The sequence below is a fragment of the Mus caroli genome, unplaced genomic scaffold (genome assembly GCF_978045245.1).
Source record: "Mus caroli unplaced genomic scaffold, Mus_caroli_1 scaffold_6, whole genome shotgun sequence".
NCBI classification, from domain to species: Eukaryota; Metazoa; Chordata; class Mammalia; order Rodentia; family Muridae; genus Mus; species Mus caroli.
Window position 1 is genome coordinate 40,200,109 of NW_028227261.1, and position 13,244 is coordinate 40,213,352.

At 43.7% G+C, this 13,244-nt stretch overlaps 1 protein-coding gene across 5 annotated transcripts in view; it reads left to right on the forward strand.

Moving 5' to 3' along the window:
- The first annotated feature begins 6,724 nt into the window (after positions 1-6,724).
- Nasp (nuclear autoantigenic sperm protein) overlaps positions 6,725-13,244 on the forward strand; it is a 28,992-nt gene continuing 22,472 nt past the window's right edge. Inside the window, exons 1-2 of one of the 5 annotated variants that reach the window (XM_085839062.1) lie at positions 6,725-6,801; positions 7,265-7,362. In XM_085839062.1, coding sequence (XP_085695188.1) covers positions 7,304-7,362 — 59 coding nt within the window. In that variant the 5' untranslated portion in view covers positions 6,725-6,801; positions 7,265-7,303. The other 4 variants (XM_085839061.1, XM_085839059.1, XM_085839060.1 and 1 more) reach the window with 4 other exon arrangements.

A 13,244-nucleotide genomic window follows, 5' to 3' on the forward strand; every position in this document is an offset into this window, starting at 1 on the left:
GTTGGAATGGGTGTGTCACTGTGGGTGTGGGTATAAGATCCTCACCCTAGTTGCCCGGAGGTCAGTCTTCCACTAGCAGCCTTTGAATGAAGACCTGGAACTCTCAGCTCTGCCTGTGCCATGACAGCCTGGATGCTGCCATGCTCCCACCTTGATGATAATGGACTGAACCTTTAAACCTGCAAGCCAGCCCCAATTAAATGTTGTTTTTTATAAGGCTTGCCTTGGTCATGGTGTCTGTTCACAGCAGTAAAACCCTAACTAAGACACCCAGTGACCCACTTCCTCAACGAGGCACCACTTCCTAAAGACCAACAGCGCTAGGAACCAAGTGTTCAAACAGAAGACTGGGAATTGTCTTAGGATCCATTGCTGTCATAAAACACCATGACCAAAAGCAACTTTGAAAGGAAGGGGTTTATTTAAGCTTACAACTCTCAGACCACACTCCTCCCTTGCTGAAGGAAGCCTGGGCCAGAGTTCAAGACAGAAACCTAGAAACAGGAAATGACCCAGAGGCCACGGAGGAACAAGGCTTACTAGCTTCTCTTCATGGCTTGCTCAGCCTTTCTTATACAGGCCAGGACAACCTACCGAGGAGTTATATCATTCACAATGGGCTGTACCAATATCGATTACTAATCAGCAAAATGTCCTACAAGCTTGCCTATAGGCAAATCTTTTTTTGTTTTGTTTTGTTTTGTTTTTCAAGACAGGGTTTCTCTGTGTAGCCTTGGCTATCTTGGAACTCACTCTGTAGACCAGGCTGGCCTGGAACTCAGAAATCCACCTGCCTCTGCCTCCCAAGTACTGGGATTAAAGGCGTGCGACACCATGCCTGGCTAACCTATAGGCAAATCTTTTTTTTTTTTTTTTTTTTTTTTAGGATTTATTTATTTATTATATGTAAGTACACTGTAGCTGTCTTCAGACACTCCAGAAGAGGGCGCCAGATCTCGTTACGGATGGTTGTGAGCCACCATGTGGTTGCTGGGATTTGAACTCTGGACCCTCGGAAGAGCAGTCGGGTGCTCTTACCCACTGAGCCATCTCACCAGCCCCACCTATAGGCAAATCTTATAGGAGCATTTTTTTTTTTTTAAATCAAGAGTCCTCCTTCCCCATGACTCTACTGTGGGCTTAGATTTTTCTAAATCTACTTCATTTAGGGTTCTTTTTTTTTTTTTTTTTTGGTTTTTTCGAGACAGGGTTTCTCTGTGTAGCCTTGGCTGTCCTGGAACTCACTCTGTAGACCAGGCTGGCCTCGAACTCAGAAATCCTCCTGCCTCTGCCTCCCGAGTGCTGGGATTAAAGGCGTGTGCCACCACGCCCGGCCATTTAGGGTTCTTGAACACTGCAACCTCCCCTCTTGCCCACCAACCAGAGTTAGGTGGAAAGGAGGTTTATAGGAAAAGGGGATTGTGGGGGGCCTGTTTAATAGTAGTTCTTTAGGGTGATTCCACTCTTGTCAGGATACCAGCACTTCAGTACAATAGGAAACACCAAATGCAAATTAGAAGCTGAGCTCGATCCAGCAGAAATCACAAGGCTTCTAAGTCTGCGTGAGTTAGTGGAAGCAGCAAGAATCAGCTGAAATCCCTTGAGTTCTTTAGCGCATTTCTCTCTACAAAGTGAAGACCAGTGAAGACCATCTAAGCATTGCATGGCCATGGAAGGCCAGTGGAGCTTTGCAAGGCTTAGCAATGCAAGAGGTCCTTCCACGGTTGGTGGGGTTCTACTTACACCCTTTCCAAACATCACGTGCACTTTGAAGGATCTGCTCCATCAAAACATCACAGGCCATTCACATGTCTGCTTCAGCAAACATCCTCTCACAGGACAACCTCTAGAAAAACATCACATGACACAACTGGTTTTTCAAAGAAACCAGAAATTCACTCTAGCTTGTGTCAAACTGATGTAGAGCTACTCAGCACAGGGACACTTTACATCTAAACCATGACACAACGTAGGAAACAAGTAAAGCAGCTTGAAAAGGAACTCTATTGGCTAGGAAAGAGGAAGGAATCCTCTCCCCTCCCTCCCCCTTCCGCTACCCCTCTCCCTCCCTCGACAGCCTCACTATATATCCTTGGCTAACCTGGATCTCACTATGTAGACCACCCTGGCCTTGAATTTAGACTCCCCTTGCCTAGCCACCTGAGTGCTGGGATTAAAGGTTCCAGTGTGACAAGGAACCAATCTTCAACCCAGCATGTTGGATACCCACTGCTTGGGAAGCCAAGGAGGAAGATTCCTGAGTCTAGAACAGCTTGGGCTCCTATGTCTTTCTCTACCCTCTTTTTACTCCTCTAATTCATCTCTGTAACTATACCTGGGTTGCTTTGTTTTTCTTTGTGGTGCGGGGGTTCTGAGCAAACAATACAAGTATTCTACCATTGAGCTATTCCCCTATTCCTAGGTTGTAGTTCTAAATGATTCTACAGCTTCCTCTTGTATTAAGGAATTAAAACAAAGGAAGCCAGGGCAGAGATGGAGCTCAATGGTAGAATGGTGTGGAAGTTAGAAGACAATTCTTGGCTGTTCTCCCTTGACATTTCATGGGATCAAGGGATTAAATTCAGGTCCTCTGTCCTGATTAGCCATTTTGTCGGCTTTCTCAATATTGTATCTATCTATCTATCTATCTATCTATCTATTTATCTATCTATCTAAGATAAGGTCTCACTACAGGATCCATTCTGGTCTATCTAACTCTCTATCTATCTGAGATGAGGTCTCACAACAGGATCCATTCTGGTCTATCTATCTATTTATCTATCTATCTAAGATAAGGTCTCACTACAGGATCCATTCTGGTCTATCTAACTCTCTATCTATCTGAGATGAGGTCTCACTACAGGATCCATTCTGGTCTATCTATCTATCTATCTATCTGAGATGAGGTCTCACTACAGGAGCCATTCTGGAACTTGATATGTAGATCATGATGGCCTAAAACTCCCAGAAATAGGCATGTCTCTACCTCCCTAGTACTGGGTTTAAAGGCACTCCACACTCCAATTTCATATCGGTATACCACTTATAGGATTTAAGACCCATCCTGGGCTGGAAAGATGGCTCAGCAGTTAAGAGCACTGACTGTTCTTCCAGAGGAGTTCCCACATGGTGGCTGGCAACCATCTGTAATGAGATCTCAATGCCCTCTTCTAGTGTATCTGAAGAAAGCTACAGTGTACTTATATATAGTAAATAAACCTTTTTTTAAAAAAGGAGGATTTAAGACACATCCTAATGACTTCATCGGAAGTGAAGCCTGAATGATTCTTTGGAAAGTCAGTCCTGCTGGATGGTGTTTTGCTGGGCAATCATGTGAAGGAATGTGTTCCTAGAGTGGACACAGGTGACAAGGCTAAGGCAGACTGTTGAAGGAACATTTGGCTGAAGCAGGCACAGGAGAAAGGATGTTCTGCTAAAGCAAGCACATGAAAGGACACATGATGGATTCTTTGCTAGTGACACACATGTGTTGGTCCACCTTACACTGCTGTGTAGTTGAGCTTCATTTGTCAGGACTCCATAGAGATAAAAACTTCTGGTGGCATGCTGCAGTTTCTTTGGTGCTTCTGATTGGCAGAGTCATGTCAGCTGAGGCACGTGCACGTGCATAAAGCAAGACACCTGCTCAGGCAAGACCCTTGGAGGACATGTGATGTTTGCAGGGATATAAATAGAACTTAATGGAGAGTGACGGAGGTGGAAAGCTAGCTGTGCAACACTTGTTGGTCTCTTGTCTTCACTGATCTTCACTTCACTGAGAGGCACAGCTGAGAGCTTCTCCACATGCTCCTGCTGGTCCCTCCTGTGGCGGACTGTACGGAGGCTGAGGCCTGGCTGTCTCTGCTAGGGAGCGCCACTGCTGCCGAGTGTTTGCTATCTGAACTCTACCTGGACTGCTGGTGTATCCATGAAGTGTCTGTGAGTGGATCGAGTGGCTACTGTGAACCTGTGAACTGAACTGCCTGCCGATTTCCATACAACACAGACAGTTGCTCCAAAGAACCTTTCTTTTTATTTTTGGTTTTTTGAGACAGGGTTTCTCTGTGTGGCCCTGGCTGTCCTGGAACTCACTCTGTAGACCAGGCTGGCCTCGAACTGAACTCAGAAATCCGCCTGCCTCTGCCTCCCAAGTGCTGAGATTAAAGGCGTGAGCCACCACCGCCTGGCTTCCTTTTTCTTTTTGAGGCAAGGTTTAACTCAATCTCATACTGGCTGTGTTAGATTCTGTCTCAAAAACCCCAGAAAAATTGGGTGTGGTACCATACAGCTACAATCTCAGCACTCGGGAGGTGGAGGTAGAAGGATCAGGAATTCAAGGTCATCCTTGGTTACATAAAGTTGGAAGCTAGGCTCAGCTCTATGAAACTGTCTCAAAAAAACCAACAACAAATAAACAAAAGGCATGGTGGCACACACCATTAATCCCAGTGCTCAGGAGGTAGACGCAGGGGGGATCTTTGAGTTTAAGGCCAGACTGAACTATATAGCAAGTTCCAGATCAGCAGGGCTACGTACTGAAACATTGTCTCACTTCCCCCACCCCCAACAAAAACAAACAAACAGACAAACAAACCCAACAGCAACAAAACAAAACTTATTTTGGGATCTGAGGCTATGGGTCGGTTGCAGAATTACTAAAACAAAACAAACATGATAGGCATGGTAGTGTAATACTTTCATTACAGCACTCAAAGGCAGAGGAAGGTGGCTCTCTGAATTCAAAGCCAGCCAGACCTGCAGAGTGAGACTCTGCCTCAAACAAAACCAAACGGTTTTTAAGAAAGGGAGCTGGGAAGTTGATTCCGTGTTGAACAGAACTTGTTGCTCTCGTGAAGCTGCGGGTTTGAGTCCCAGCACCCACACATTAGCTTACAACTGTCTGTAACTCCAGGCTCAGGGGATCTTACACCTTTTTCTCTTTCATGGACATCAGGCACAGGCATAATATGTAGGTAAAACACTCATATACATGAAATAAGTCAGTTTGGGGCTGGAGAAGATGGCTCAGTGGTTAAGAGCACTGACTGCTCTTTCAGAGGTCCTGAGATCCATTCCCAGAAACCATGTGGTAGCTCACAACCATCTGTAATGGGATCTGATGCCCACTTCTAGTGTGTCTGAAGACAATTACAGTGTACTCATATACATAAAATAAATAAACAAATATATTTTTTTAAAAGTCAATTAAAGCCGGGCGTGGTGGCGCACGCCTTTAATCCCAGCACTCGGGAGGCAGAGGCAGGTGGATTTCTGAGTTCGAGGCCAGCCTGGTCTACACAGTGAGTTCCAGGACAGCCAAGGCTACACAGAGAAACCCTGTCTCGAAAAACCAAAAAAAAAAAAAAAAAGTCAATTAAATGTTTTTTGGGTTTTTTGTTTGTTTGTTTGTTTTTGTTTTTTGAGACAGCATTTTTCTGTGTAGCCCTAGCTGTCCTGAGAACTTGCTCTTTAGACTAGGTTGGTCTTGAACTCAATGATCCTCCTGTCTCCCAAATACTAGGACTAAAGGCATGTGCCACCACTGCCCTGCCTTAATTTTTTGTTAATTTCATGACTCAAATATCTCATCCTATTTAACATTGACAAACAAACAAATTTCAAAGGAAAATTAAAGATCTGGCAGTTAACTAAAACATGTAACAGCAGTTGCTGGAAAGGTGGGTCATCAGTTAAGAATACTTGTAACTTCTGAGGGACTGGAGTTTGGTTCCTAGCACTTATATCTAAAGGTTCACAACTACCTGTAATCCCAGCTCCCTGGGAATCGATTTCTCTTTTTTTTTTTTTTGGTTTTTTGAGACAGGGTTTCTCTGTGTAGCCTTGGCTGTCCTGGAACTCACTTTGTAGACCAGGCTGGCCTCGAACTCAGAAATCCGCCTGCCTCTGCCTCCCGAGTGCTGGGACTAAAGGCGTGCGCCACCACGCCCGGCCACTTATTTCTATTTATTCATTTTTAGTTCTTTTTTTTTTTCATTTTGTGTGAATAAATGTTTTACCCGCATACATGTCTGTGCACCATATGCATGCATGCCTGGAGCTTAACGACGTGGTGAGGCTCCTTGTGGGTGCTGGGAATTGAAACAGGATCCTTTGCAAGAATAACAAGCACTCTTAACATCCTAGCTAATTTTCCAGCCACATTTACTTTTATTTAACGTGTATGAGTGTACTTGCATACATATATGTGTACCTTGTGTGTGCCTAGTGGCTCTGGTGGTCATAGGAAGGCATTGATTGAATGCCTTGGAACTGGAGTTACAAACTGTTGTAAAAGAAGGCCTGTGTGGTGGTGCTCACCTGTAATCCCAGCTCTTGCAATCACAGGCAGGCAGATGTCTGTGGGTTAGAGATCAGTCGGTCTAAATAGCAAGTTTCAGGCTAGCCAGGGATATACTGTGAGTCCCTACCTAATATATATGAAAGAAGAAAAAAAAAAAGAGAGACAGCTAAAATATTTAAAGTGTTTTAAGTACAGGATTTAGTTTAACAACTTGGACGTGGGTTAAGTAAGATGTTGGCAGCAACGGATTGGATCAGTCAAAGGCGGTGGATGTAAACACCTGCAGCATCCCTTTCCCCCTCTAGAGTTTTGAATCAAGCGCGATAGTTTTATCTGTAGCCAATCCTAGAGCAGCATATTGTTTCGTCAGTAGTTGCTGAGGCCCAGAGCCACGCGTCTGTCTGGTCAGTTCTAGCCGTTGCTGCTGTACTCGTGCTCAGCTCTTGCGTTTCCATCCGTTAAGACTGAGAGGACATAGGGAATACCTGTCACCTTCTCGGGTATCCCCGTCAGAAAGACACCTTCGGGACTACTTTTTCCACAGTCGCAGAGACTCACTGGCTCCACTTAATTGTGGAATCTCTAGGCTGGCTCCCACTCAGAAGTTGTAGTACTGAGATTTTGTTTCTATCACGACTAGCTAGATACAGAAGCAGGAAGTTGTTTGATTTTTGTTTTCTTTTTCCTTTCTATCTTACTTTCTTTTTCTTTTTTCTTTTTTTAAGGAAAAACGGGCCAGGGCGGGAAGATACCCAAACGGGAAGGGATACAGGGCTGTGTCCTTGTGACAGAAAGGTGTTGAGTCCTAGTCCTTTAAACCCGAGGGGGGAGGATCCGGAAGTGGATGGGCGGGACAAGGGACCTGGTATATAAGAGGGCCTCAACCGCGCGGGGTCTCCAATCTGCCATTTTCTCTACCTGAGTAAGTCTCTGCTGTCCGGAATTCTCTGGTTTTCTTCGCAGGCAGTGTTCTGCCCACTGGCCCACCACCTCAGGGGAACGATGGCCACAGAGTCTACAGCCGCTGCTGCCATCGCCGCGGAGCTGGTTTCCGCTGACAAGTAAGCAGGACTGGGGCGAGCTTGAGGCCAGTCCTCAGGGAGAGTCGGGGGACTTGGCTTCGCGGGCGGGACGGGCTGGTGGGTGGGACAGCTGCCTTCCCCCGAACAACGGCGGCGCCGTCCGGAGTGGGTTGCTCTGTGGAGAAGCCCTACTTGCGAAGAGCTGGCGCACCAGCGGTAACGGCGGGTGGCTGGCGCCCCCTGCCCGGCTTTTCACGGCCGCCATCTTGCCGGGGGCAGCGGTGGCTGGCTCCATCGCCGGCCCCTTTTCTTCCACCCCCTGCCCGAGGTTGCCGGTAGGTAGGCGGGGCCCGGCTCCAGTCGGTCCTTGAGCCCCTCCTGACCGCGCACTCCTAGGGTGTGTCTCTGTAGAGAGTCTGTAGACGAACCGAGAAATTGGCCAACAGATTTGGCGCCAAAAAAAAAAAAAAAAAAAAAAAAAAAATCCCACACGAGGATGAAGGCTTGGAACAGGGGACGCGGGTGGGTGGGGCCTATCAGAGGGCGGGGCTTTGCACGCCGACCGTCTTGGCTCTTAGGAGTGGGCGGGGCCTATAGGAGGCGGGAAAACTCCATTGTTTGGAGTGGATGCTGCTTTTACTGGGTCGGTGGGGCGCAGTGAATTTTATTATATACTCCTACCAGGTTTACAGTAATCGTGAGGGTGGCTACAGGACTGAAGCTTTGTAACTCTTAACCTTTGCGGAGAAGTGTCTTGATTCGTTAGGGTTTCGGTATGTGGGACGGGGATTTTGTTGCTTCACTTGCGTAGTGTCTTCGGTAAAGGCTGTATGTAGCTATCAGTCTAGTGTTTACTTGCTAGATGAGTTTGCTAAGCGGAAGGACCCCAAAGGAGGAATGCCTGATTTGAGAGCTTTAAAGTGCTAATCTAACATGATCTCTCCATGTGCACAGAAGCATCAGTTCGAGGAAAGAAGTTATTTTCCATACAGGTTCGATTTTCCAGTTTACCTTGCCTTTTTTAGGTCCTTGATTCTATTTTTTTTTTTTTCTGTTCCTTGAGCATTTAGAAGTTTTGCCTTGGGTAAAAGTAAAGGTGTCTGTGAGATAGTTGAGTGGTTTTTCTATAGGTTTATGTTTTAGATGACATTTCACTCCATACAGTTTACCCTATCACCTTTTGGTTCCTTTCCTAGTGGGTTCTTGAAAATCAGTGGTTCTCAAACCACTCAACCATTTTGGAAAATGCAGTTTTACCCTCAGATTCTAATTTCCTATGTCCTCTTCATTGATATTTTTAGGGTCAGAGTAGATTAAGTTTAGGAATTCGGTAGGTATTATTACAGAAAGAAACTCCATTTATAGTGCTTTCTGAACAGCTGCTTGTATTACGTTGAGGATCCCTTTCCTTCCAGTACTTTACAGTTTGGGAATGCCTAGCATCTCTTGGGATCTTCAGCTTTTTTCCTTCCTCAGATTTCCAGACTGTGTTTTTCTGTGTAGCCCTGGCTGCCTTGGCCTCCCAAGTGCTGGGATTAAAGGAGTATACCACAACCTTCAGCCTCTTTTGTTTTTGTTTTTCTTCAAGACAGGGTTTCTTTGTGTAGCCCTGGCTGTCCTGGAACTCATTGTGTGGATTATGCTGGCCTCAAACTCAGAAATCCTCCTGCTTCTGCCTCCCAAGTGCTGGGGTTAAAGGTGTGCCCCACCACTGCCTGGCCAGCTGCTCTAAGATTTATTTATTTTATGTCTGAAAGTACATAAGCTATCTGTAAGCTATCTGTACAGATGATTGTGAGCCTTCACATGGTTGTTGGGAAATGAATTTTTAGGACTTCTGCTCGCTCTGGTCAACTCCACTCCCTCAGTCCCTGCTTGCTCTGGCCCAAAGATTTATTATTATACATATACACTGTAGCTGACTTCAGACCATCAGAAGAGGGAGACAGATCTCATTACAGATGGTTGTGAGCCAGCCACCACGTGGTTACTGGGATTTGAAGTCAGGACCTTCAGAAGAGCAGTCAGTGCTCTTACCTGCTGAGCCAACTCGATAGCCCCCAGCTTTTTTTTTTCTTTTTTTTTAAATGACCGTATAAACAAACTTTACAGAGATTTTCATGTATTCATTTGTGTTTAGTTAAACTTTGGCTGTTGGTGAAGTAATTATCAGCTTCCTTCCTGAATGGGTATTTACAGAAAATTACATGCCTACTTTTTTTTTTTGTTTGTTTTTTGAGACAGGGTTTCTCTGTATAGACCTGGCTGTCCTGGAACTCACTTTGTAGACCAGGCTGTCCTTGAACTCAGAAATCCACCTGCCTCTGTCTCCCGAGTGCTGGGATCAAAGGTGTGCTCCACCACACCCGGCTGGGTTTTTCTTTATGTGTGTGTCTGTGAGTGTATGCCATGTGAAGCTAGAAGAGGATGTTGGATCTACTGGAGTTGGAGTTACTGGTGGTTATTAGCCACCATGTGGATGCTGGAAACTGAACCCACATGTGCTCTTTAACACTTTAGCCATCTTTCTAGCATAGCAAATGCCTATACCAGCCTCTTGCTGTTCAATTTGAATTTTATGTCTTGCCTGGCAGTGGTGGCCACATGGCTTTAATCCCAGCACTGAAGAGGCAGAGGCAGGTGGATCTCTGAGTTAAAGGTCAGCCTGGTCTACAGTTGAGTTCCAAGACAGCCAGGGCTGTTTATTGGCTGCTGCATTCTTAGTCTCTTAGTCTTTTTTTTCATGTGACATCTGTATTTTCCATTTAAACACTACAAAATGGTTGGATTTACAATATTATGAAGGGTAGCTGGAGATGGCTAAAGTGTTTTCCCTATGTGTACTCTGGTATGCATGCACATTGTTCCCCTTTCTCATCATAGCACACAATGAAAAAAAATCTTTAAAAAAATCATTAAACATTTCTTTATCCTTTTTTCTTTAAAGAAGATTTATTTTTTTAGTATATGCATTACAGGAAACAAAACACAAGAAAGCAATAACAAAGTTACCCAGTCACAAGCAGTTCAGCTTAATGTGTCGTTCTAGATCCTGCAAGCGTACACACACTTGGGTAATTGAGATTATACAGTATGTACCATGCTTTCCCCACATTGTGAATATTAGCTAATTGAAAACACCACACTACACAGGATTTTTCTTTATCGTTTTTTAAAAGATTTATTTATTTTATGTATGTGAGTAGAGTCATTTGTCACAGTAACACAAGAAGTGGACGTTGGATCCTATTACATACAGATGGTTGTGAGCCACCATGTGGTTGCTGGGAATTGAACTCAGGACCTCTTGAAGAGCCTCCAGTGCTCTAACTGTTGAGCCATCTCTCCAGTCCTCTTTATTATTTCTTTTTAGCTATTTCCGTATTGTACTGGTTAGTTTCCTATTAGAATCACTTGATATTCTCACTCCTTTGTTTTTTTGAAGCAGGATTTCTCTGTATAGCTCAGGCTCTCCTAGAACTCAGCTCTGTAGACCATGCTTGCCTAGCCTGCCTCTGCTTTCCAAGGGCTGGGATTAAAGACAAGTGCCATCACTGCCCAGCTATACCTGGCTCTCTTTAAAGGTTTTTTTTTACATGTATGGATTTTGCCTGTATGTATGTTGAGCACAGTGCACATACAATTCCTGTGGAAAGTAGAGGCTTTCTGAACCTCTAGATAAGGAATTTTGGAAGGTTGTCAGACACCATATTGGAATTGGGAACCCAGCCTAGTCCTTCATAAGAACAGCCAGTGCTCTTAACCACTGATAAATCTCTTTAGCCCCTAGTTGGGGTGTCCCCAAGTAGGCCTCAAAGTATATTATCCATACTGTAATTTTTGTTTTTGTTTTTGTTTTTTCGAGACAGGGTTTCTCTGTGTAGTTCTGGCTGTCCTGGAACTCACTATGTAGACCAGGCTGGCCTCAAACTCAGAAATTCGCCTGCCTTTGCCTCCCGAGTGCCGGGATTAAAGGTGTGTGCCACCACACCCGGCTACTATTTTTTTTTTTTTTAAATTTAAATTTTAAAAATTTTTTTATTTTTATTTTTTTCTGAGACCAGGTTTCTCTGTATAGTCCTGGCTGTCCTGGAACTCACTCTGTAGACCAGGCTGGCCTCAAACTCAGAAATCCACCTGCCTCTGCCTCCCAAGTGCTGGGATTATTTTATCTTTGAAAAAAACAAAACAAAAAAAACCCAGGGTTTTACTACATAGCTCTATCTAGCCTGGAACTCACAATGTAGGCTATGCTGGCTTCAAACTAAGACTTACTTCTGCTTCCCAAGTACTGGGTTTAAAAGCATGGGCCACTGTTCCTAGCCTTATAGTTTATTTAACAAGCATATTTTTGAGCTTCATGGTAGTGGAATACATAATTTCATTCCTGGGGAGTCAGAGGCAGGCGGATCTCAATGAATTTGAGGCCAGCCTAGCTTATAGAGCTAGATCCAGGATAGCCAAGGCTACACAGAAAAACTGTGTCTCAGAAAAAAGTATATTTTTGAAAAATATTAAGGTTATTTATTGTTGTGTTATATATGTATAAAGTGTGGTGCCAGAGTGCTCCTGTCGTCAGGGACACTTTTCAGGAGTGAGTTCTGGGGACTTAAACTTGTTCTCAGTCCTGCAAGCAAGCACTTTTACCTGTTGAGCTATCTTGCCAGCCCCAAATGTTTTATTTATTTTTTTAATCCTCTTGTCTCTTCCTGAGTGTTGGGATTAATTACAGCATCAACCACCAAACCCTGCAAATTACTTGCCTGTTGTTGTGAGTATGGTCAATTAAAATTAAACACATAAAATTAATTTTCAGGCCTAAGTGTGACACACCTTTATTAATTCCATTACTTCTGTGGCAGAGGTGAATTCATATAGTGTTGTGTAAACTGTTAACGGTATATACAATGAGATGTACAAAGCTTTAATGTAGTTAGAAACACAGCATAGGCCGGGCATGGTGGCGCACGCCTTTAGTCCCAGCATTTGGGAGGCAGAGGCAGGCGGATTTCTGAGTTCGAGGCCAGCCTGGTCTACAGAGTGAGTTCCAGGCCAGCCAAGGCTACACAGAGAAACCCTGTCTCAAAAAACAAACAAACAAACAAAAAACAACAAAAAAAAAGAAACACAGCATAATCTGACATTGCCCTGTGACATATATTCTATTTTATCTGATACACATTGGAAATAAATAAAAATGTACTTTAATCATGGTAGTTTAATAAATTTGTTCCTTTTCCCTTGTATCAGCATAATCTTGTAGTCCTTTGATAGAGGATGAAGGTAGTAACTCAGTGGTAGATCACTTTAAGTTTAGCATTTGAAGATTTTGCTTAGTATCTGTGAAACATAATCAATTGGAATATAACTATTTGCTGTAGAGTTTGTATATAAGAACCTAAAAGGCCATTCTAAGATCTGGTACATAGCTTGCTTTATTGAGTCCTGTACTTGAAAGTACTGCTTTTTAAATTATCGTGCCTGTTTTTTTCTGGTTCTTTGTAGGAAAGTTGCTACTTGTTTCAGTGATTTAGATTAAGTTACTTAATTAGTTTTAGTTAAGTTTTACTTAATTAAGTTGTCATGCTTGGAAGCAAGTATGACTTTACCCACTCACCAAAGAATTGAACTTAATAATGTATATGTGCCATTAAATATTTGCTTTGTGTGTTTTGTTTTGATACAGTTTCTCTGTGTAGCCCTGGCTGTCCTGGAACTCTGTAGACCAGGCTGGCCTAGAACTCAGAAATCCACCTGCCTTACCATAGAGTATTTGGATTAAAGCATATACCACCAGTCCTCCAAGATATGTGTTGCTTAAAACATGAAAATTTCTTTTATGTGTTTATATTTTTCTGATATTACTTAATATCCAAGCTAAAAAGAGCTTCCATTGTATTTTTTTCTTTTTTATTTGATTA